General features: G+C 43.9%; 1 protein-coding gene across 6 annotated transcripts in view; it reads right to left on the bottom strand.

Moving 5' to 3' along the window:
• The window catches only part of RREB1 (ras responsive element binding protein 1), a 124,919-nt gene that overhangs the window by 3,774 nt on the left and 97,196 nt on the right, over positions 1–23,949 (bottom strand). For 5 of the 6 annotated variants that reach the window (XR_011337160.1, XM_069853608.1, XM_069853607.1 and 2 more), the window contains 3 exons: positions 21,935–22,124; positions 17,416–20,158; positions 3,016–3,762 (listed from right to left, as the gene is read on the bottom strand). Coding sequence is in view for 5 of the 6 variants with exons in the window: in XM_069853608.1 (XP_069709709.1) it covers positions 3,016–3,762; positions 17,416–20,158; positions 21,935–22,124 (3,680 nt within the window). In the remaining variant the exon portion in view is untranslated. The remainder of the gene's footprint in view (positions 1–3,015; positions 3,763–17,415; positions 20,159–21,934; positions 22,125–23,949) is intronic. The other variant, XM_069853611.1, reaches the window with a different exon arrangement.

The following is a 23,949-nucleotide window of genomic DNA, read 5'->3' as shown; positions in this document are numbered from 1 at the left end:
CTAGAAAAGAATTACAATACAAAGTCAGCTGTAAGGCCACAAATGCACCTCCTGCTTGGTTCAAGCAGCGCAAGATGCTCTACACTTTGTAAAGTCAGTACCCGCATCAAACACAGATGTTTTATTTACGCAGATTTTTTATTTCTGTACTGGCTAACTAGTCGATGACTTGCAAGTAGGAATACAGATAATCCCTTGGGATTACAAATAAAAAACCAATGCTATGTGTCTTGAGGTTTCTACAAGCTTGGTATGACCCTGCAACTAAGGAGGGAGGAAGACCGTAAGCCCCAGGTGGTCATTAGCATCCCATCTGATTTAGTTGGCAACACTTCTAGAAGAAGTCTGCAGTTGTCCTCTGGAGCTCAAAAGCCTTTATAAAACCAGCCCACCATGGGGCTCCCTGCTGCAGGTCAGCACCTGACACACAAGGAGAGACAGGACTTGAGATGGAAGGATGAAGATGCTGCCCAGGTAACTGTGGTCGGTCAACAGCACTGAAAAACAGCACGTGAGAAAACATCTGCCTCTCTCTCAGGTGCTGAGAGATGCACAAGCATGAAATGTGCAAGTTAATCACAGAAGCCGATGAGAAGCTGTCAGGAATTACCCTCCACAACAGCCCCTCCTCTCTCAGTGAGGCAGAATACAATATCAACGTGATTCAGAACAGACACAGAGCTTCTAAAGGACCTAGACTTGTCAGGCATTCATGGGACATTCATGAGGTGATCGAAATTCACTGACAATGAAAAGTGCCTGCCTCGGGAGGTTATTTACAGAGCTGCTGGGTTACTCTGCCCACTGGTGCTTTAGGACAGGAGTGATATGTGAAAACCCCTGAGACACCTCTTCACGCCCATTCCAGAAATGCTACTCACAGAACAAAATTCTTCCTCTTATTTTGCAATCTTAAGCTGCTGCAGGCATCTTCTGCTGCAATCAGCAGGTAGTTTGCTCTGATCTCAGAGCTGCTTTTTGCCCCTGAAGTGCTTGAATACTTTCCTAAGCATAAGCTAATCAGAAAACAAAGAAACCACAGCCTCACAGACAAATTCCCCTGAAGTTCCAACCAAGCACGGTGCCCCAAGGTGCTGTCTGTTCTGAAGAATCAAAGGTCCCACCCCAATTGCTTCATTCTTTACTTCCAGTTGGACCTATTCAAGACTCTTCCACGCTGCAGTTCCATCGAGACACCATCTTGTGGCGATGAACATACAGAACAAGACACTTGCAGCTCGTTTCTCACTTGTAATAATGCCTGGGATCATTAAAAGAAAATTAGTTGCAAACTTGAGGTGTTCGGCTGAAATGCGCAAGTAGGTCCTGCTGTCCCTGTAAAGCCTGATGCTTCCTAGAAACATTCCTCTCCAGTGCCCTGCTCAGGTATTTGCTATTAAGGGAGGCACATGGCTCCCCGGGAACATTTTTGGTCGACAGCCCTTCCCATCCAGCACTCGGCTGTGGCCGATACAGTGCTGTGGCTCACCCTGTGCTTGCTGGGAAGCAGCTTGCACTGGAAGAATGGAGCATTTCAAGCCCAACTGCTGCTCAGTAGGCAGGAGGAGACTTCTTGCTCACTTTCGCGTGTCCCAAATATTCCTCTTCTGAGTAAAGATATTCCAAAAGCATACAGTTACCTTAACACCCCCCCCATTAAAACCAAAGTATAAGCAAATGTTACAACGTGACATTATGTTGTCAATGTAGCTGAAAAAGTGGGAAGGAAAGAAGGAGGAGAATTAACTCACAGTACCGAGGCAAAATCCCCAGTTGAAAGTGCATGGAATTAAGAATGAGGATAGGTGCTATTTGCATTCATTAAATCTAAAGAAAGCACTGACCCAGGTTCCTATTCAATGCATGTTCTATATTAAAACATCCTTCAGTGTCAAATAGGGAAACAAACAGGGAAAAAGTGTTCTGACAAGGCGTGCATAGCAAAGCACGCATTGAAAGCAATTAAAATGCACAGTATGGGAATGTCCATGGGCCCACAACAGTGTATCATTGGGGGTAAAGCTCAGTACTTCAGATATCAGCATCTTTCCAAGATTTCCAAATTTAGTATGAAAATAGGCACAAGGAACAGGACGCATTTCCCGTTTCACTTGTGGCTCAATGCCTGAAGGAAACAGATCGTTTTTGCACTCAAGAGGTCAATATTTATGATTCAGAAGGGTAAAAGTTTGGTTAAGGTACTTGTCTTTGGTGTAGTTTATTAAACATCACCTTTAATTACAGCACAAATATTTTGTTAATGACAAAGATCTTGTCTCCAGCAGAGAGCACCTTCAAAAGATACAAAATGTCAAACGACACCAGCCTTCCTCTGTCAGAGCAGCTCGCTGATACGCAAAATGCATCATTAATGAGGACGAATGATTAATCCACCTTTGAGCTGGCTCACGGCTTCATCTCATTTGCAAAGCACTGCTGCCAACTGTCTATCACATAAAGCAATCCCACGTACTTTAACTGCCCAATCAAGTCATTGGACAATCACTTTACTACCTGCATTCCACCTTCCCTGCCCCTGCCACTCAAGCAGCAGGTCACGCAGATCACCAGCACGCTACCCACACCAGGCTTAGACCATCAAACAAAACCAGACATCCTTTCTCTCTAAACTTCCACTGGGAGATGAAGTCTTATCATATCCTGCCAGGTTTCTCCACTGCTCACCAGAATTCTGGGAAGAGGTAGAGTCACGCACACATGACAAAAATGGAGTCAGAAGCTGGACAGAACAACTGCCCAGGGATCTCCAGACTTGCCCTCACCTCTAAACTCTGCACTGAAGATAAGGCAGTAGTGACAATTCCCATTCCCTCGATAGGCTTTGTATGCAACATGAGGGATCGGGGCAGAGAAGACACCTTGCAGATACCTGTAGGACTAAAAGCAGTGCCTCCAACCTCGAGTGCTAGCAGCAATTGTGCACCTACAGAGCAGATGCCTCAGTCTGGTCGTAGATCTGCTCATTATCTGTTCTGCTCTCAAGCCTCCTCTTACCTGTATGAGACCGCATATGCCGCGTCAGATCTTGCAGAGACCAGAAACGCTTGTTGCATACAGTGCAGACTTTCTTTCTTTTGTCTGCTTTTGCAGTACTCTTAGCCTCATCAGTCTTTGGTTTTTTGTCATCACTGCTCTTCTCAGTGGACTTTCTCTCTGTGCCTTCCCCCTCAGAGATGCTTTCGCTCTCTTCATTCTCCTTTCCTGTTGCCTCACAGTCCACAGGAGACTCCACTACCTTCAAGTCCATCGGAGACTCTTCCTGCTCAAGACCAGAGTCCTGCATCGAGGGGGCTCCTGCATCATCCTGAACGCTTTTGCTTTCATCCTCACTGCTCCTTTCATCCTTTCTTTCCTCACGAGTGTGGGCCCTTTTGTGACGGCTAAGAGTGCCAGGAAACTTGAAGGTTTTGCCACAAATGTCACAGGCATGTTTCCTTTCAGTCTGAGAACTGCTGCCTGAGCTCTGGCCACTCTCTGCCAGCTTGAAGTCCATTAATTTGCTGGCAAAATTGAGGTCAAGACTTTTGTTACTTACAGAATCTTCCTCAGGGCCCTCTTCATATCGATCTGCTTTTTCTTTGACATCCTCTTCTGCTGCAGGGGAGTCAGCCTTTTGCTCCTCCTTGGGGCCGTGCTCACTCTCTGGTAGCTCTGTTATTTCCTCTGGTTGTTCCTTCTCGCAGGAGGTCAGGTCCAAGACTTCACTTCCTGTAGCTGGTGTCTCTGTATCAGTCTGGCTCTCTGCAAGCAAACAGAGAGAAACTTTCAATGGGATGCTCTTCATTAATTCCCAGCTACCAGCAGTAAAGCTCTACACGGACCCACAAGCATTGGTTCTGGTCAAGCACCCCAACATCTGTCTCTCTTAACTGTGACTTTGAGCTAAAAAGAGATCAAATCATCACAGAAACCAACTGACACGATGATTAAAATCTGTGACAAAACACTTTCTTTTCCAAACCCCTCACTTTTTGAAACCACTCTTAATATAATCGCTTTTACCAGAGAATGCAAAATGCTGAGACATCAAAGAAGAGTTGAGATCAGTACTATTAAGAGACACACTGAACCAGAGACACGTGGGTGTACTACTTCGAATAGTTCATGTATGAAATTTAAGTGTAGAAGGAAGTGAGATACAACTACGTATTAATCAAACTGATTTACAAGCAGTGGGAAACACTTTTCAAACGGAATGTAAAGGCTTCACGCAACCAACGGGTACAATTAAATGTTAAAGGTTAGCACAGATAACACAGAGCTTGGTTAAAAAAAGTTGGGTGTATATCATAGGAGGAAAAGATGCAAAAGTTTGTCCATATGTGGGTCTTTGACACACGTTCTATTACACGAACAACACCTGGAACCAAAACATAGAAGTGGAGATGCAGCAACAGGCAGCATCCTTTGTTGTTTCACAGCTTCCATGACAAGAAGGCAAAACACTAAGCCATCCACCGTAATAACCCCCTCCGCTTCCTTCTCAGTTTCTAGTATCAACATTGCTTAAAGCATAACGTGTTGAAAAAAATAGAACAGATGAGGTGCTTAACAAGAACAAAGGGATGGAGCTGTACCCCTTCCAAGCTCGGTGCAAACAGTGTACGTGTAAATAGGAAATACGCTGGACTGGATCTGGAGGCCAAAGCCGCTGATAATGCACAGCATGTAACTACATCACCAGTGCCACTTTCCAGCAACTGTTCCAGGGCACAAACTTAGCAAGCTGTGCTTTCTGGAAGTTGAAACTTCCCTTGCTTTAAGTCTTCCCCCCGACCCACTTTTTGTTGACAGCACGCAGCCAAGGGAGCGCACAACCTAACAGGCATTTCAGCATTCATCTGCAAGGCTGCTGAGTAACTACAGGGATTTAGAGACTCTAGTAGAGCAGTTTTAATTCTCCATTTGTCATAACCCAACACAATTGCCTCCGAATTGCCTAGATTTCCTATTACAGGCTTTTTTTCATAAGCAAGGAGTAATGACAGAAGATAAGAAGATAGTTCTGTGTTTCTCTGTGCCTAAAAGTAGTTCAAATGCATGGTAACTTGCATTGACCACAACTCCTCGCACAAATGATAATAAATGACCACTAAACAAATGTCAAAGCTAAGCAGCATTTCCAGTAATCCTGAACAGTCACTTAATCAAGCATAATTCTCAATATGCTTTTTCTTGAGGGAGGTGAAAGGGGAAGAAGTGACCTGTCAGAAAAAATAATCTCACCTTTTAATCAAAACAGATCCATTTACACAGACAGTGGATTACACAAAAGCTTTGCACAAAGTTCATTGCTCATTTAATTATCTGCCCATTAAAACACGCAACCGAGCCATAATCTGTGTATAATGCTAGAGAATTTGAGGATGTGGGCATCTGAAAACAAAGGTCACCTACAAGTGCCCTCTGAATCTGCTTTTGAACTCTGTGTTTTGACTCACTGCTTATCTCTTGGCTATATTAAGGCAAAAACAAGACAAAAAAAGAGAAAACTATTATAAACATGAAGAGGTCACTTCTGAAAATCAAGATGAAATGCTGATGTATAATAAATAAGGGGAAGCACTGCTCCACAGCCCAGAGAAATGGGAGCCAGGCAAAGAAAGACTGCAAGCACAGCACGGAGCGGGTTCATTAAGAAGTGGGGCAGGGAAGCATGTTTGCTCTGTTAGGATTGAGAGGAGTGAAAAGCACAAGGAGATCAAGATGGAGAGAGCTCCTCTTGTATCGTACCCAGAGAGATGCTGTGTAACTCTTTTTTGACCAAACAGAAGACAGTGGACGCAGAACAAGTTGATTTTTCAACAGGAAATATCAGGAACAAAGCGAATGAGAAGCATATACACCCGTAGCCCTCAAGTAAGAGCACATCAAAACCAGAATGTCTTAAAACTCTGAAGTGTGAAAGCCCCAACTTTTACGTTCAACGTGTTGTGTATCATGCATGTATCCAATTTTCCCCACATTTTCGCTAACTTTTTCTTCTTCTCCTTCCAGGATTTCCAACAATACACTATTTCTATTGTAGCATACTCATCCTTCAATGACCTGTACCCAAACTCTGTCTCCCTTTTGCCTCTCCTCTGAGGCCTGGGCCCCTTCTCAGCTGTTATTCTCTTCTTGCATGGCTGACCTGCAACTATATTTCCCTGTGCACAAGAGATACACTCCAAGGGACTGGTAGTCCACACTGTGGTGACACTGCCTTACTAGCACAGGCAAACAGACCAAGTCGACATTAGGAAAAACAAATGCAAAGTTTAAATGACATGCCTTCACTAAGGGCTAAGACCAATTCAGACCCTGGGAGCACGGATACACACAGACTTTCTCTTCTGAAGCCGGCCCACCACTCCTGAATGAACACATTCAAAACTCCAGAGGGAACGTAGGCAGGAACATGCTGACACGCGTACGTGCTTGGATGAGTGCTCTTCCTTCTTACCTGCATAAACCTGACCTGCTGTTTTCTTTGTCAAGATGTACTTTCACAGACCCCTTATGAAGCTTCATGCATATCGTAAAGTGGCAGCTCCCAACTAGTCAAGCTGCTCTGTGGTTACCCCCAACCTGCACGGTTGGTTTTGCAGCTGGTGAAAAAAGTGAGCTGCTTTGCACAAACCCCAGCTGTCTGGGGATGGGTGAGAGTCAGCCTCGCTCTCCTGCAGCCGAACTGGAAGAGCAGCAGGGACTGAACTGGAAGAGCAGCAGGGCAGCTGTGAAGGTGTGTGGGAAACATGATGGTCATGACAACAGCCACGTCAGGTCTAGCGCGGGACTTCGCCCGCAGTGCAAAGGACGGCTGCAAGGGTAATGCTACACTGGAAGCCGCTCCATCCGCCCCAGCACAGGCTAGGCTTGGCCTAGGCTTCTGGCTTTTCCCTGCTAACATGCCTATCTGCAGCAGCGGAAAACCTTACTGGCCATACAACTCAAACAGGCTTGTATCTTACCCAAGGAGGAGGTTTTCGATTGAGCATTCAGATCTGGGCAAAAGGCCCTCGCCGCCAAATGAGGTCTCTCAGACAGGTAATTCCCATTTCCAGAGTTTCGCTGATTTATGGTGCAGAGCAGTCGCTTGCATCCAGGTGATGAGGAAAGCAAGGTGCGTGGGAAAGGCCTGCTGTTTCTGTCACCTCTTTCCCATCTTTCACTTACTAACATTGTAAAATGCTTTCTGGTCCATTTGTTATCCCACAGATATTTACACTAAGTGAGTCAAGAGGACAAGAGTAGAGAGATTCGCTTGCCAAGGCTCCTACCCATCACTACTTCTTCATCAACCACAGGAGCAGAATATATTACCTTGTCATGGACACCCAGAGTTGTGTCACTCCTCCAAAGCGAGGATAAGAAGGTGACACCACTTGATTATGTCAATTCTGACACCAGAGTCTAAGAACATGGGCACAGAAAGGAAGACAGGAGACAAGCAAGGAAGTAAGGACATACAGAAGAAGGTGACACGAAACAACCACTGGTAGCTCAGCTGCTGCCTCATCGGTTCCTGGGAAGAAACCAAACTTCTCAGGAGATATATTCATAAGCAAAACCTCAAGGACTCCATCTGAAAATCCAGAAACTTTTCCACTTGCATGAAAGAAACCACTACACAGTTGTAGCCAAAATCATTTTTCCTTCGAGCTGTGGAAAGAAGATACTGTTTTCTTGAAGCCTATTTACAATTCAAGTTGCAGTTTTCAGATAGCACAGTCAAATGAGTCCACTTTACCTTTTTATAGGTGGCAAGAAAGAAAGAAAGAAGACTAAACTGCTTTCCTGTATACACAAAACAAATTATCAAGAGAAACACCAAATGTGGCAAGTTTCACATAAAAGAGCTGATATGGATCAAGATGGGGAGGTTGCCGGTTCGATTTTCCTGTGGTTTTCTTTTTTTCCTGGGACGAAGGTGGTAAAGAGAGTAGAGCTTGAGATGCTAAGGAGCTGGCAGATAAAACAGGGTTGAAACAGAAACTATTTTGTGCCTTTAAAGCAAGTGCTTACTGCCAAACATTCCTGAAATCCCAAGAGAAGTGCTAGAAAACACATCACAAATAATGCTCAAAACCAGAGCAGACAGAGCACTGGTGTTTTTCACAAGCAGTTTGCATTATCAGTCAGATGAGCCAGTAATTTACTATTTTCCCTACATTAACTGAAATAACCCCAACTATTCTTATATTTCATAAGAGACGCAGCTACCACTAGGTGGTAGCAGTCTAGTAAATTTGGGATTTTTTTGGATCCACTCACATAATACTGCTGCTACTTCCACCCACTAACTGAAAAACGTCTTACCAACCTGTGGAGTAAACTTGCAAAAATTTAAGGGTTGTCTTGGTCCATTTTTTACCGTAATCACTCTAATCACTAAGATTTAGCCACCTTCATTCCGTCACATGAACACACACGAGTTAAATATTTAATTAGTCCACAGTTGAGGGAGCTTTGGTCATATCTGCATGCTTTTTGAAGTGAAAACCATTCATGACAGGACAGGGTTATTTACAGTAAATGGAACTAAATATATCTAGGGGAAAAGGAAGAAACCAATCCTAGAAAAAAACACCACTTTTTGCATTTGACACAAGGTATGATCCTCCCATACCTTCAAGAGAGGAGCTGAAGTCACCGACACAAAGAAAAGTGTTCAAGACTTGCTCTGACTGCACCTACCAGATAGAAGTCTGCATTGAAAGGGTGGGGAGAAAAAACCCAGACTTTCAGTTTACGGTGAATTCCACCATTGCACAGAAAGACAGTTTGATGTAGAGTCAGCAATACAATCAGTATTTATACACCACCTCCTCAGTATCTTCCAAACAACAGCTCTAGCACTCGGGCCAACCCCCAGCATCAAGCAACTCATATTTTACCCTGAGATGCAGCTCTGGAGTGGCTATTAAACTTTGCTTGAGATTAAAAATGCAGTTTCAAGCCCTTTGTCCTCTAGCAAAGGCCCACAAATGTATTTATTTCAGAGGTACAACCAGCTAGAACAGTTTGGGAAAACAAAAAGTCCCCCGCAACACTCAGGGCTCACATGATTTCTGGAGGGATGAGAGTGGCAGATCTCTAGAGTGAAGATGGATTCTGCGAAACACTAATCAGAAAAATCACTATTGAGTATACTTTGTCAATGTTTGCCTAGTTAGCACAGAGCAGTTGTGTTTGACCCTCTCACATCAGAGACAAGCCTCTTTAAGAAAGCGATCTTTCTTTAGCAAACTCTCTTTCTGTATTATGTAAGAGTAATCCCTTACCCCATTTCCATCCCACATCTCTACTCTGTCAACTGTATTTTGTTGCAAGAAGGGAACATTCAGAAAACCCTAAGGAGACAAAGGCAGGGCTGCTTTAATGTGATGAAAGTGGGCAACTCATTACATTGCTCCACAATTTTGTTGCACACCTCTCTGCCAGTACAGGTCTCCCCTGGTCTGACTGCTGTAAGCCAGGCAAGATGTCCTCAGTTTGCTCCAGGTGCTTTAGTCAGACCATTCCCTTCCTCGCCATGCAGCAAGGACAAGCACAAGCCCCACCACTTACACAGCCTCCTCATCTCTGAGTCCTATTCAAAACCCCTATCCTGTTTTTTGTTTTGGTTTCAAACTAGACCAAAAGAAACCCTCTATAAACTTGTTCCCAGTGACATTCTATTGAATTGCACTTCCTGTCTTACACCTCATCTTAAAGCTTCACTTTGTTTATGGCTGACCAAACAACACCCAAGCATCTCCCTTCATTCCCTTTCCTCCTCGCGTACAGTGAAATTCAGACGATTATTCACTTCCAAACACAACCTCCACAAGGGTTCTGCATGGAAGCTTCAAGCATGCTACTTGCTCACCTTTCAAAACCAGTACAAAATGAGAAACGACCCCATTTTAAACTAAGCCACAGTTTCAAAATGTTAATTTACTTCCACTGATTTTGAAATCAGTTTTTCTTGGACAATGGAGGGGAGACCACAAGTCCAAAGCTGCTGAATGATTTTGGACCATGATTAAACACCACTTGATGAAGCCAGTTATAAACAGTAAGCTGTGCTATAAAGTGCATGTGGTAACTATAACAGTATAGGATCTGGGCTCCTTCCTTGCTGTCTAAAGCTGCTGTTTGAAGACAAAGCATTTGACAGCAAAGCCAATTTCAACAGCACCTTTCCCCAGCGCCTCCCAGGAGACGCTGCCAACTCCACACCTCAGCCGCATTTTAGGGCTGTATCGCCAGCCAGATCCGGGAACTGATCTCACGGCTGCTGGTCCCTCCCCTTGCCCTTTTCATTTTTTCAAGCAGCTGGGTCAGCTAGAGCTGTGGGGATGAACAGTTGGGAACAGGTTGAGCCAGTATGTCCAAGAAGTGCTTTGTGTTATCCAACCATGGCCCAAGGCTCTGTCTACCGGGGCAGGTCAAACCACTTTGACTGGCCCAGTGCCGGCTGCTAAGAACAAATTTACCTTCAACCACAGTCCTACCCGTCCTACGTGCCGCACCAGCGCTCATCTGAATGGCTTTAGAAACGCTTGCTTCCTCACTCTGCCAACCAGCTGAGCTGCGTTAGGATCCCTCTGACTACAAAGAAAGTTTTCAACACACCCGAGTAGGTTGTTTAGTTTTGTTCTGCTGTGAAGGCTGTTGGAAGTGAACACTTTCAGAGGCCTTTCTGCAGACTTTTGTTCTGCAAGGGGATCATGTTATAACATGAGTCTTCCTCTCTCATGCTGTAGCCATCCGTTGTCTGCATAGGTAGGATGAGCCCACGTGACACCTCAGATACTGTGCTACGGCCCTGTTAAGTTACAGGCTGTTAACATGACAACAAGGCAACTTAGTCTCTTCATGATAGGCAAGATCAAATCACGCTGTAACATGTCTCCAGCATAGAAGATTTTAATGCCAGACTAGTACTGAGACCTGTATTACTACATTTGAATCACTGCAAGGCAACTTGCTGTATTAAAAGAAAAAGAAAGGATGAGAGAGGTTGGGAAGACAGCAGACTTCCCCAAACAAACCGGAGTTTGGAAATACAAGAGGAAAACCCTGTGAATGCTTTTGTGCAACTTGATCAGCAGCAAACCTGAGGCTGAGATTAACGACCGATTCATAATTTTAACTACCCTGACACACAGAGCCAACTTCTTGCTGCTTTTAGGCTTGTTATTTCAACAACTCTCCTGTGAAACCAACTCAAAGTGACACGAAGTGACCTCGTCTCTCCTGGAGGTGTGAAGGCCTTACAGTGATGGCTCCCTTGTGCCAACACTTTTAAGGAAAGGGGGCCAGGTACCATCATCTGCTGGGCTTCCTTCTTGCATCTATCCCATTTGGTCAGCACAAAAACCCCTGAGTGACTGCGCTCACCCTTGGTTTCACGTCAGCTTGTCCCTTCTGACTAAATGCCACTCACCTGCCTCCAACAGAGCCTTGCATGATCTAACCATCAATCTCCTTCACTGCAAAACTCTTAAAACAGAGTGGGCAAGAAGATGGCAGCTGAGTTTCAATGCAGATGAATATTAAGTAAAACACCTCCGGAAAAATAATCTAAAATACCCCTATATGATGCTGTATGTGCTACTGGTAGGTATATTTGGGCAGGAGGTCTCAGAATCAACACTAATAGCTCTCCAGAATGACAAGGTTGGCCTGCAGCAGCGAATCTGATCCAAGTAACAGGGCAGCTGTCCTGCAAGAAGACACCAGAAAGGCTGAGGGTTCTCATTTGAAGGAGAGAAGGGGGTGTTATGGTTGAAGCTTACAAATCATGAAGGCAGCTGAGAGGGCACACACAGAACTGACATTCACCAAATCCTGCAACACTGGAATTAAGGGATTTCTCTGAAACTACCAGGTGAACTGCTGAAAGCAGCTGAAAAAATTGTTCCTTACACAGCATGTAGTGAATTTCTGGAGCTCAATGCCAGATGAGGTTGAAGCCAGACAGTATCAGTGGGTTCAGAAAGCAACTGCAGAGACAGCAGGTCCGTAAACAGGTAGTAAAGGGAGAGGTAAGGATGTGCCCTCCAACACGCAACCCTAATGCAGCAGTTGTGGATGCCAACAGGAGTGGCCAGGCCCACTAAACAGCACATCCTACCATCACCATTGGGCAGGTGAGTACTTGGCTGCATATATCACTGCTCTAACCCAGCAGGGCACTTCTCACGTCCTTATGCTTTCTACAGTTTAGTCCAACCTAACGCAATTTGGGTTTGCTGTTCTCAACAGCTGAGAAAAAACTTCATGTGCCACTGTCAGGTCTGGCATCCACTTCCTTAACACTGGGGTATAAACACATTTCTCCTTGGGTGGCATCTGGGAACTCCAGGTTTATGCAAATTCTGTTAGGTAGAAAAGACACCACCACATTTTGGACATGGGAAGGGCTTCTGGCCTGACAAGAAAAAAGTACATCTATTTGTTCCTCTAAAGTGTAATAAGAAACTTATTTTCCTTTTCTGCCTTTACTGCCTGGTGACCAACTACAACACCCTGACTGTAAGCTCCTCAGCAGCATGCCCTCTCCTGAGATGTCTATCACCCATGTGAATTTGACACAATTTCCATCAAAGCCACAGGGCCTCTTTCCATGGACTTCAGTGGAATCAAGCCCCATGTGCTAAATAATCTGAATAAGCGATCAACTACTTCCCTGCAAGAGAAAGGTGTTCATGTCTGCAATTCATTTAAATGAACAAGGGAAGGGACTAAGCACATGAAGAGTTGAAAGAAAAGCCAAGATCACGCAGTGGAATGAGTAAAGTGGTCCTGCAACACATTGTTGCGATGAAGAAAGAGATTGTGAGGATAGCCACGCGTAAAAGGAGATCAGCTCTTGCAACACCTTCCACTGAACACACCTCTCCCCTTCTCCTCCAGCCAGCAGCCTCTTTGATATAATGCTGTGGGGATGTTAATCACTTGAATCTTCTGCAAGTTGGTTCTGCCCTAATTAACATCTCAACTCATTTGAGGGATTCCTCACATCCTGCAGACATCTCAGGTGCTGTTTCTTTCTCTTAATTTTCTTCCAGTGTCAACACAACTTTTTAGAAACATTAAGGCACTACTTTTTGTGGGCTTTCCAGTCAGTATTTCTTTTTAGATGCCTGCTAAGGTAGCCATAAATTTATGGTTACAAATACCACCACTTTCTGTACTTTTATTTGGCTTCATTCACAATGCAAATACAAAGCAGAACTTCAAAGTTGAGCAGAAATCCTTTTGCTTCATGATAGCCCAATTCCTCTCCACATTTCTTTTCGAGCATGCAATGACAGGATTAGCTGGGGATTAATTACTTGAAACTCAACCTGCATCTCAGGTCACAATTTTCTCATATTTTCAGTCCTTACAACTTTTGTTATCAACCAAATGTTTGTCATACAGACCAATACTTTTAACAGATATTTTTCCTTCCACACAAACGTCCTAGTTGGAGATCTCAAAACAACAACAACAAAATGATGCTCACTGTGCAAACTCCAATCCTCCCACGCCAAGTTAGTTTCCCAAATGGAAACCAGACTGCTTTCCAAAAATGCCACCTTTTAAGGCACAAAAATGATAACTCAAAAAAAGCAGCATTCTTTGCTTCCTGAATTGTCCCTTAAAGGCAACTGTTCCTCTGATAAAATATACTTACTCACTGCAGAGTAATCTAAACAGTTTAAGTGCAACATGATTTGATTTTTTGTTAACCTTTTCCATAAGAGTAGTCATGGCCTGGATTAAAATACATCTGTGCCTACATATTGACTCAGAACTGACTGTAAAATTTGGTTAGCAGGACTAGGCTAGGCTGGATACTTCATGGGAGCCAGTCATTTGAAGGGAGTCTTTTTCAATATAAAGCGTCATCTAAGTAATCGCATCATGTAAGAAGAAAATTTCTTAATTAATATATCTCCTGTCACTGTAGTCCTAGTGGAAACACATTATTTCCAAGGTAAGGACAAATATTGCAAAGTAAAGATGCCTACAATTTCACTTTGACTGAAGTCATAAAAGTAAAGAACAAAAATGCCTCCAGTCCTCTTTTTATTACTTGTGTCCTCCAATCAACAGGAAACACACAAGTTCATGGGTTAGGTGTAACTGTATCCTATTTATTTATTACTTTATTTTGTTTATAGATCTCCTTCTTTTTTGTCCAGCTCATTCCTGTTGTAACAGCCAAACAAAACCAAAACAAACCGACCAACCCGAAGTCTCTTCTGCCATTAAATCTCACCTTCTACAAAAAATAATCTTGGATCAAGTAAGATCTGGCAATATCACTCCGAAAATATCCTCAAGTGATTCTCTGCAAAAATAGATTTAGGCTATCTATGACAAGCTAATGAAAAAAAAAAAAGACCATTATTTTAATTTTATACTGAACCTAGTGTGATGCACATGCCATAAAAGGAACAAAATTAACTGTACCTCCTGCAGGGCACATCTTACTTGCTGCTCTGAGAATGAAAAAATCCAAGAGCAGGAGAGAAGAGCAAAAAACAAAGGCAAACAGAGTTGAACACAGGAGAGTAAATTAAACAATAAAAACATGAAGAGAAAGAATCAAAAGGAAGTGTTCAAGCAGGTTCAAACAAAACACAGGTACTGTGTTAAAACACTATAAAACTGAGCTATGCCAAATTCCCAGTGTCTCACTTGCGAGCTTTGCATTAAAACAAAAACTGGTGAGGAAGGTGTTTGCTTCTTCATGGAAATGCTTTTGAACTAAAAAACACACAGTAGTGCTGGGGTAAGAATAAGCACAGTGAAAGCTTTCATGAAAGAGATTTTTGGTTGTGCCAGGGGTGTGGGTTACTGGTAGCATCTGCATTTTTCCACTTTTTCACAAAAGGTAAACATGATCTTGACACCGTATGGAAAGAGTCCTCTGTGTGAGAATTGTACTGACCATGAAAGACACACTTGCAAAAATCCTGTCATGTCCCTATGGACACAGTAGTTTAAAACAGGTAACGTAGATACTGCTTAAAAGCTCAAAATGAGATACCTTTTCCTCAACTGTGCTTACTCATCATCAGCTAGTTGCCACTTCTTAGCTCAAATGACTGCCTTGGATTTTTGATAGAAGCGTACTACAGAACTGTAGGAACACGAACCAATGTGCCTGCGCTAATTCCCTATGGAGCAGATACCTAACACATACAGTTTGAAAGCAGATCACCACGACTCTCACCTACCCTACTCCCATCAGCTTCTTGGCCCCTTCTCTCCCGCAATCAGGGAGCAGCCATGAGGCCCAGACATTCAAGTTCCAAGTCACTTTCTGTGCAATAGGTGGGGACAGAGGTGGTGTGTTGCACTATTACACTGTGTACTTCTCCATCAGCAAACTAGCTTGCCCACCCAGAACACAAAGCCAACAACCTGCTGTATCTATCAGGCACCTGACAAACTCCTCCCATGCCACCAGCACCTGACACTCACCACAGAAACAATGGGCTCACTTGACCAGAATGCATTCTACTACTTGCTTTGGCACCACCTCCTTGGCCTAAATCTCCTCTGACTTCCTTGCTTGCCTTTCCCTCATCTACACTGCTGCTACAGGTGAGCTGTTGTGAACTCCCAGTTTAGAAACTGAATGCTACTTTCACCTGAAAGGAGATGCCCCCAAGGCAATTCAAAGCTTGCTATGGGTGGTCCTCCAGTCATGTCTCCCCCAACACTGCTCTGATGATGATTAGGGAAGAGCTCGGTATTATCTTTGCCAGAGCACACCAGCCGGAATCTGGTTATTGCCACTTCTTGCAGCATCACCAAAAATCTTGTATCTGCACTGTGGATCCAGCCCTGCTACAGCTGCAGTTGCTTGCCTTCCTTGTGGGGGACTGCAGTGCAGGCTTTCTGAAAGGACAGTGTGGCTGGGGAGACAAGTTTTACCAGTATAATTCATGGCCGAGTGCATTTTCCTGTCTTCATTAAGGGTTTACACCAGTGCTGCTACCTTGGAAGTCTGCCATCAATAAGCAGGTCAAACCCCTTAGACTGGGAAAAGCCTCTCTGTTGTTTTCTGTCTCATGAACAGTTCTTCAGTAACTATGTTTTTTTTGGAGAGCAGGGTGTTAGAAAACAATTGATACAAATAAAGAGCTCTCCTTCACCACTGAAAGTAAATTGTACGCTTAATAAGATGAAATGATTCGGTCTCTGTGGACTAGAAAACAACAGCCTCACTGTTGCACTGATACCTTACAAGTCATGTCCTCGCGTCACCCAAAGCAAACTGCAACAGGGGCTGCTCCACAGCTCAGGTGCCCTTTAAACTTCTTAGCTAACCTCCTTTACCTCCTCAGGTTTCCCTCTTTAGCACTAACATGAATCAGTTGCTTCAGGAAACCTCAATTCCTTCAAAAAAATGAAGTTATCTTTTATGAGGTTGTACTCAAGTCACTTGTGTTTCTTACAAATATCCCTAACTTTTATTCTTTACGCCAGAAGTTGAGATTGCATAACGAAGCAAATAACATCAATAACTGTGACTGACTTAAAAGGGAGGAACAGCAAGTAGAGCTTTGTCTTTTCTCTCTCTGAGCACGATGAAAATCTACTAATTACTTTATTAGAGTGTGGGTGGAAAAAAGGAGTGAACTTCAAATCAGCACGGCATTCAACACAGTATTTCCCTTATAGCGAAGAATGAAAAATAACCCCAAACCCAAAATAAATATCCTTCCTCAGTTCCTCCTTTTGTTTACCCCAGGTTTGAGGTTACTTACACAGTGGCACAATATTAAAGATTCCATACACATCTCCATGCCTCAGGGCATAAGCCCACCTCTACTTGTCAAACACTGAAAAGAAACATTTCCTAGAGGGAAGCTACTACGCAATGCTCAGGATGATATTTTGTGCATCCTCTTTCTCTGATCTGTCAAATAAAAGCCACCGCTAGAAAAAACATGCTAAACGTTTCATTATTTTATTTTCCTGCCACAATTCTATACTTACTTGCTCTCATTTTCATGGATCTTTTTAGCATTACTCATACAGGCAGCCACTGGCAGCAGCCAAACAAACCATGTAAGGTGCAATGAAATATTCAACACATACATTCATTTTCAAGATAAGACAATAATAACAGAACACCTGAAATCGGAGTCTTTTCACAGGTATGTTAAGTTATAGCTCTGAAGTCAAATTGGCTTTAGCAGTTTAATTTGCCCTCTTGATACTCAAAGAGACAGAGATTACTGCATCACTGAAAAATTTACCACCACCACTATCCAACAGCAACAGCTAGGGATCTGCAAAATAATGAAGAATACCATTCAGGCATAAGAGAGAGGGCAAGAAAGGAAGATTCTTCCACGGGAGGCCCTTAATCCTCAGGAGCTACAACCCACCATTAGCACAAGGCACTCTTACCTGTGTGAGTGAGCATGTGCCGCTGCAGAGAATTTACCCATGGAAAGACTTGAGGACAGTAAGGACAGGGGATATTTTGCAGGCAGTCTGAGTAAGTGTTCCTCTTTCCTCTCAGCAGCTTATCTTCAGCAGTTTCCTTCTCATTCTCACTTGTTCCATTTCTGCCACTTTCTTCCTTGAAATTGTCAGTGGACTGCAGAAATGGGCTAAATTTATTAGTGTCTGTGGTGGCCAGCATCTTCTCTATGCTGGCAAACTCCCCACTTGACTCCAGATCCACACCACTGCTAAGTTTGGGCTTATTTTTTGTTCCTTTCTTTCTACCTCTTCTCTTAGGCACCCCAGCAGCAGCAACAGGAGACTGCTCTGGATTGCAGGCCTGAGTCAGGTCACTGGGCAGGCTGGAGTCTCTCTGAAGGGCAGTCACGATTGTCACTTTTGCTTTGGCATTCCCTGATTTGTCACACCCAGTGGAGGTGCTCAGTGCCTTGGGACCGGCGTCTGCAACCTCCGTTTTCAGCAAAGCGGGAGCAGATGACACAGACGAAATGATCTGTGCAATAGAAGCCAGCGGTGGCAGCTCTTTAGTTACTGGAGGCTTTGGCAAGAGAGGTGGTGGTGGTGGTTTAGGCCTCAAGGGTCTCAGCAAGGCAGAATTGCCAAGGAGAGCTGGGGAAATGATCGGGACAGTCAAATGCAATGAACCTTTCAGTGGCTGGGGATGCCTCACAGCCCTGTTTTTCTCCGAGTTCCCATTGGCACCAAAAACCAAAGGACATTGCAGACAGTTATAGGCTATATCACTGTTTCCAGAAGCAGCCAACTCTTGATTCCTGGCTTCACATGTGACATCATCTCTATCCTTCTTCAGGACTTTGGGGATGGACAGGTCGATAGGCTCCATGGAACAGTCATAGAAGGACAGGGGAGAAGAGCCAAACAAGTTCTCCTGCTTCACTTGCACAGCACTCAAGTTTCTGCTCTTCTGAGAGAAATCCAATGGCTCATCAAAATCCATCGGGAAGTTGCCCGCAGGTTCAAGTTTGATGGGAACGTGAGATGATGTCCCAAGAAAGAAGCCGTTTTGTGGCTCCAGGAAAGGCGTCATGGGCCTGTGGTCCATGTAAGTGCTGTCCTCCAATAAGGAAGGGTCTGGCTGGCTTTCCTGGGCACTGCAGTCCACCACCAAGATGTGATTTTCAATCTCCCTTTCTTGCACATGCAAGTGCTGCTTGAGGATATGGTGAATGCAATTTCTCTTGGCTGAAAAGGCTGTGCCACATTCCTTGCACTCAAATGGCTTCTTCTTCTGGCAGCCACTATGTGTCCTCATGTGAATGCGGAGAGCCCGGTAATGCTTCAAGTCCTCCCCGCACAGCTTGCAAACAGTGTCTGGGGAACAGAAGGCATCCACCATCTCTGCAGCATTGCTGGTGACATATTCAATGTTCTTCTCTATATCTTTCCTGGTCACTTTGAGGTGCTTCTTTCGCAGGTGCCTCTCACAATTGGCCTTCACTGTGAATGGGTAGTGGCAGATTTTACAGATGTAAGGCCTCTCCCCGCTGTGAGTCCGCAGGTGCCGGATCAGCGCTGCCTTGTCAGCTGCGATGTAGTCACAGATGTTGCACTGGTATGGGGAAATACCCAAGTGAGAACGGATGTGAGCTCTCAGGACACCAGAGAAGGCAAACACCTGGTCACAGAAACGGCAGGGGTACAAAACTTTCCTCATGGTGGGGGCTTTCTTGTTTGCTGCCCCTGCGATGATGGCTTTGAGGTCTCCTTCTGTAACCTCTTGCTTTATCTTGGGATCCATACTCAGAGGCAGGAGAGCTTCAATAATGCTGTCCTGCTCCAGTTGTGTCTTCATCTCATGCTGAGTTAAAGGCTCTACTTTGGGTTGGAGGAGCAACTGCGAGGAAGGACTCGATTTGGCTCCTGGCTGAGGGAGGTGAGAGTTGGAGGAGGATTCCACCGAGTTTTTGATCAGCCTCAAAGGGGGAGGCGGGAGGCTTGGGCTGATACAGCCAGGGGAGGCTTGCTGGGCACTGATAAGAGGAGGAGGTGTAGAGGTTGCAACGACTGTTCGGGGTGTTACCAAAGGCTTTGGCTTCAGTGGCGGCATATGCTTGAAAATGGACTGCACAGGGACAGAAGGTGCTTTAGAAAGTGGAGGAAGACTGATTTGAGGAGGAGCGGAAGAAGCCATCTTCAAGATCTGCTGAATGTCTGCCAGTTCAATGGCAGACTCATTGGAGATGGGTTTTACCACAATACTGCTGTCGGGCTGGATGATAAAACCCTTCTGGAAAGGCTGCAGCGAGAGGAGCTTTATGTTTTCTTTTGTAGGGGGAAGGACTGAAAATGACCCTCCCATAGAGGCAGCTTCCAGAGGAGAGAGGCTGAGCAGACCGGTGCTGCCAGGTTCCTGAGGTAGGTTACTCTTCAGTGCTCTGAGCCGCAACTCTTGGACCTCATCGTGTGTATTGTCCTCCTGCTTGACAGGCTTGATGTCTTTGGTGTATTGTAGGCCCAAGGATGCCATGAAGGCCTTCTGGTCTGGGTTTTCGCTGGATAGGTTCATGGACCGTGTCTTGTGCTTGTCTTTTCCCTGATTCATCACGTGAGTTTCTGTGTGCAGTTTGAGTGCCGAAAGCATGGGGAATGCCTTGTTACACGTCTCACAAATAAATCGATGGAAGTCACTGATGCACCTTCGCAAATTCGTTTCACACCAGACCTGCAAGACATGCAAAAATATTTAGAGTAAACATCTCAAGCTGGTAAGGCATCATTTACTCCTGCAAAACAAGAACAGTTCACACATTCCTCTACTGCCCGTGTTAAGGAGTTTAAAGCAGCCACCACCTACCTGGCATGGAGATATTCCTGCTCCACAACCTTTAGTCACCTAAGTGGTGTATCTGAATTAGGGGCTGATTATCCATAAGTTCCCTTCTATAAAGGCAAACTCCTTCAGAGGGCTATTCAGATTCAAGTACTTTTCCATCCTGAAATTCCCTTCCAAAAACCTCTCTCACTTCACTGACAGAACAAGAGCCTTAGTAGACTACACAGCAGAATGCACTAAGCTGGGCAGTAAGACTACCTCCTTTAGCTAACTACAAAGAAACTAGAAGGAGAGGAGGGAAAACAAAGGCTTCCAAGAAAACAAAACAACATAAGCTGATCAAAATAATATTCCCTAAAAGCAAATCAATGAAACACAGAGCCGAAAGCAGAAACGCTTTTGGTTAGTGAAGTCTGATTACATTTATTCTCTCAAGAAAAACACTAACCTCACAAGTGGACCTTATAGCTGTCCCTAAAAACAATCACAAAACCAAATGCTGTATTTAAATGCTATGCAGATAGCTCATACGTTGGTAACACCACAAGTGACAAATTAAGTAGAGGGCTGGCAAGATCTTTTTATACTCTACACACTTTGTTCAGATACTTAATAGGTCTTGTCTCACAGTGTAAGCAAACTTATTACAAAGGGAAAGACCCAACATTTAAATCCCTCAGTAACTTTAACTGTCTGGCAGTAATTACAAAAGAAATAAAACCAAGTTGTTTAAAAGGTTCTCTCTCCTCCTGATTTTCTAATTTTTACACCCAAACTACTGGAGTTACAGAATGACCTGCATGGCTCCGGTGGACCAGCAGCAAATTTCAGGTCTACCACTTTGCAGCCAGAAGAGCTGGAAATGAATCCTTTAATCCTCTCAGAATAAGAAAAGCACAGATACTTAATAAGCCAGGTTCTACTGGATTGTGGTGTTGACTGCTTTTTTTTTTTTTTTTTTTTTCAAATAGGTAAGCAGCTTCATCCAAACCCAAATGAACTAAGGCAGGCAGGTTTGACAGAGGGAGGAATAATATAATCCAACAGAAAGATTTATAGCTTTGGGAAAAATATTTACAGACTACTTCCCTGCCTTTCCTCATCCACTGTCCCTCAATGGTGCATCATCTTCAAATCTCAAGTAAGGAACAAAGTAGAAAGGTGCCTGGGAGTGTTCTGTGAAGAAATCACTGAAGATGTCATTGTTTAGTAAGTAAGGTGACTTCCCAAATTTTTTTGTGATAAAATCTCTTTCTCCACAACTGCATCTTTGTTACAATACATTAAAATAAATAATGTCTTCCTTACCACGTGCCTTCCCTATAGATTTTAGACGTGGGATGATTTCAGGAAGGAGATAACTAATGGGCTGGCTGGAATGGGCAAGAGTCTAATATCACTGAAGCTTTCCTTTAAAGTATTTTTGCAGATCTTTACACTAACAGTTATCCACTGGAATACTAAAAAACAATTGCAATGTTCCTTTGATGAAAAAAAGAAAAAGAAAGGCAGAAAGTATTTGAAGCCTACAAAGACAGCGGTAATGTGGTTTCCACACAATATTTGACACCCCATGTCTACCTCATCAAGGTAGAGTCCTTCAACGAATTCAGAAGATATATACTGTGCCAGCTGGTACCTTAAGCTGTGAACAAAACGGAGTACCTGAGAAATGCGGGGGAACTTCCTACAGGAGAAGTCCGTGAATCCCAAGTCATGGAAGCCTGCTGGAATTGAAGGGTTGTTCTGAATGAAAGGCTTTCCCATGGGATCTCTGGGAAGCTGCTTGTGGATAACTGCATTATGGCGCAGTAAGCCCCGATGAGTACGAAAGGTAATACAACAGATGTCACACCTGGAAAGGAAAGGAATAAAATAGAAATGACTTACTGACTGCTGCAAGCTTAAGAACTAGTATTCCTCTTGCATTAGGACAGCCTCCTTCCTCTTGTCCCATGTTACTAAGAACCTGCTAAATGCAAAACAAAGCCACTGCATGTCAAAAATCTATCACCACAGCAAGGCCTTTTCAATCACAGTCACTTTCTGCCAGCTTCTGGCTATGAAGTTCACTGCAAGTTTGAAGAATACAGCATAAGGGAACTAAGTGTCCCACACGGGCAGATGGCAAAGTGGCAGCTGAGACCACAGCCTTCTGACAACCTTCCCATTGTCTGACATAAAACATTTCAGTGGCTTTACACCATTTACTAAAAAGTACCATTAAAATAAAATAACTTTTAAAAAATGAGTGACAAGGAGAGGCGAAATCAGACCTAAGCAGCAAGCAGCTGCAAATGTATGAATAGCACCTTTTTTTACTGTTTAAAACATCCTACTGCACACCACTCAAATATCCACGTACGAATTCTTTTCTGCCTTGCTTTTCCATAAACTTTCACCAATTTTTCTTCAAGCTGTTATGAGAAACGTACTGTTTTAGAAGGAAAACGGGTACTCCTTGAAGAGGATGAGAATCAAAGGAGAAAGACCTGAAACAGGTTCAACAGTTCTGACATTCATACACCCCCTTCACAGCCAGTGTGCTCCAAAGAAAAAGGCAGAAGCAACATCCTTTCCTACCCACACTCTACTGCTATGATTTTGTATTTTTCTTAAGTTCTCAGACTCAAATTCAACTAAACAAAAGTTTCTCACATAAAGAGGATTTGTGTTAAATAATCTAAGGTATTGGAAATGCAGCTGTGCTGTAGGCAGTAAGGACTATGCAGCAACACTTGGCCACACACCAACAAACAAGCCTACTGCCTTTTAAATATCTGGGATTTGAGCTCTGTGGCGTGACAGGTCATGACCACTCTGCATTCAACAAGTGACACACAGTTTCACTCAACAAGATTCCTTGTGGTTGCAGCTCCAACTTGCAACCAAAGCATGAGTTTAACAGAAGCAAACACCAGTGGATGTGAAACAGTCAGATTTTGTCACTGAGAATATTATATGCAGAAGGAGTTTTTCAGGTCTCCCTCTGGCCTTAGTTCTCTCCATACTGTCTTCACCTTCTACATCAAGGAAAAGGACATGTGCCTACTCATTAAAAAAACATCCTGCAATTAGAAATTACTTCTGACAAAATCCTGAAACCACCCCCTCCCTGTCCTGTCCCTAACAAACTCCCATTGTTGTTCTTTTTATCACTACATAAACTTCCACAGACCTTTTTTATTCCCTGAAAATGACGAGATAACTGAGTCACCCACAAAACAACTGGACTTGCAGTCTCTGAGTGGTGGAAGAGGCAAGTGTGAGGTGTGTGTAACACGGCCTTTGTTATCATGCTACCCAGAAGGCTGGGACATAAATATTACGCACTTGCATCTTACCTTTATAATTACTGCCAGCATCGTGCCTGCATTCCATTAAATACCGAACCAATGCCACTTACAAAGCAAACGTTTACTTAAACAGATTTGCTAAATGTGACAACAATCTCTGGTGGGAGGGCGGGAATGTCAACATGTAGTGTTCCTCCAGCATCAGAGTTTGCAGCTTTCCTTCAGCTCACTTGGCAGCATCCATGCCATAATGCAAAGCTTGCATCTTCAGCAAAAATAAAAAACACAGAACCTCCAAAACCACTGGGGGAAGCAGGGCACTAAAGGGTTAGAGCTGAAGAATTTGCAGGCTAATGAAAGAAATTCATTTTTAGAGGTGACAAA

This window comes from Phaenicophaeus curvirostris, chromosome 3, assembly GCF_032191515.1.
Source record: "Phaenicophaeus curvirostris isolate KB17595 chromosome 3, BPBGC_Pcur_1.0, whole genome shotgun sequence".
NCBI lineage: Eukaryota > Metazoa > Chordata > Aves > Cuculiformes > Cuculidae > Phaenicophaeus > Phaenicophaeus curvirostris.
The sequence above is the reverse complement of the archived record's forward strand: the minus strand, read 5'-3'. Positions and strand labels throughout refer to the sequence as shown.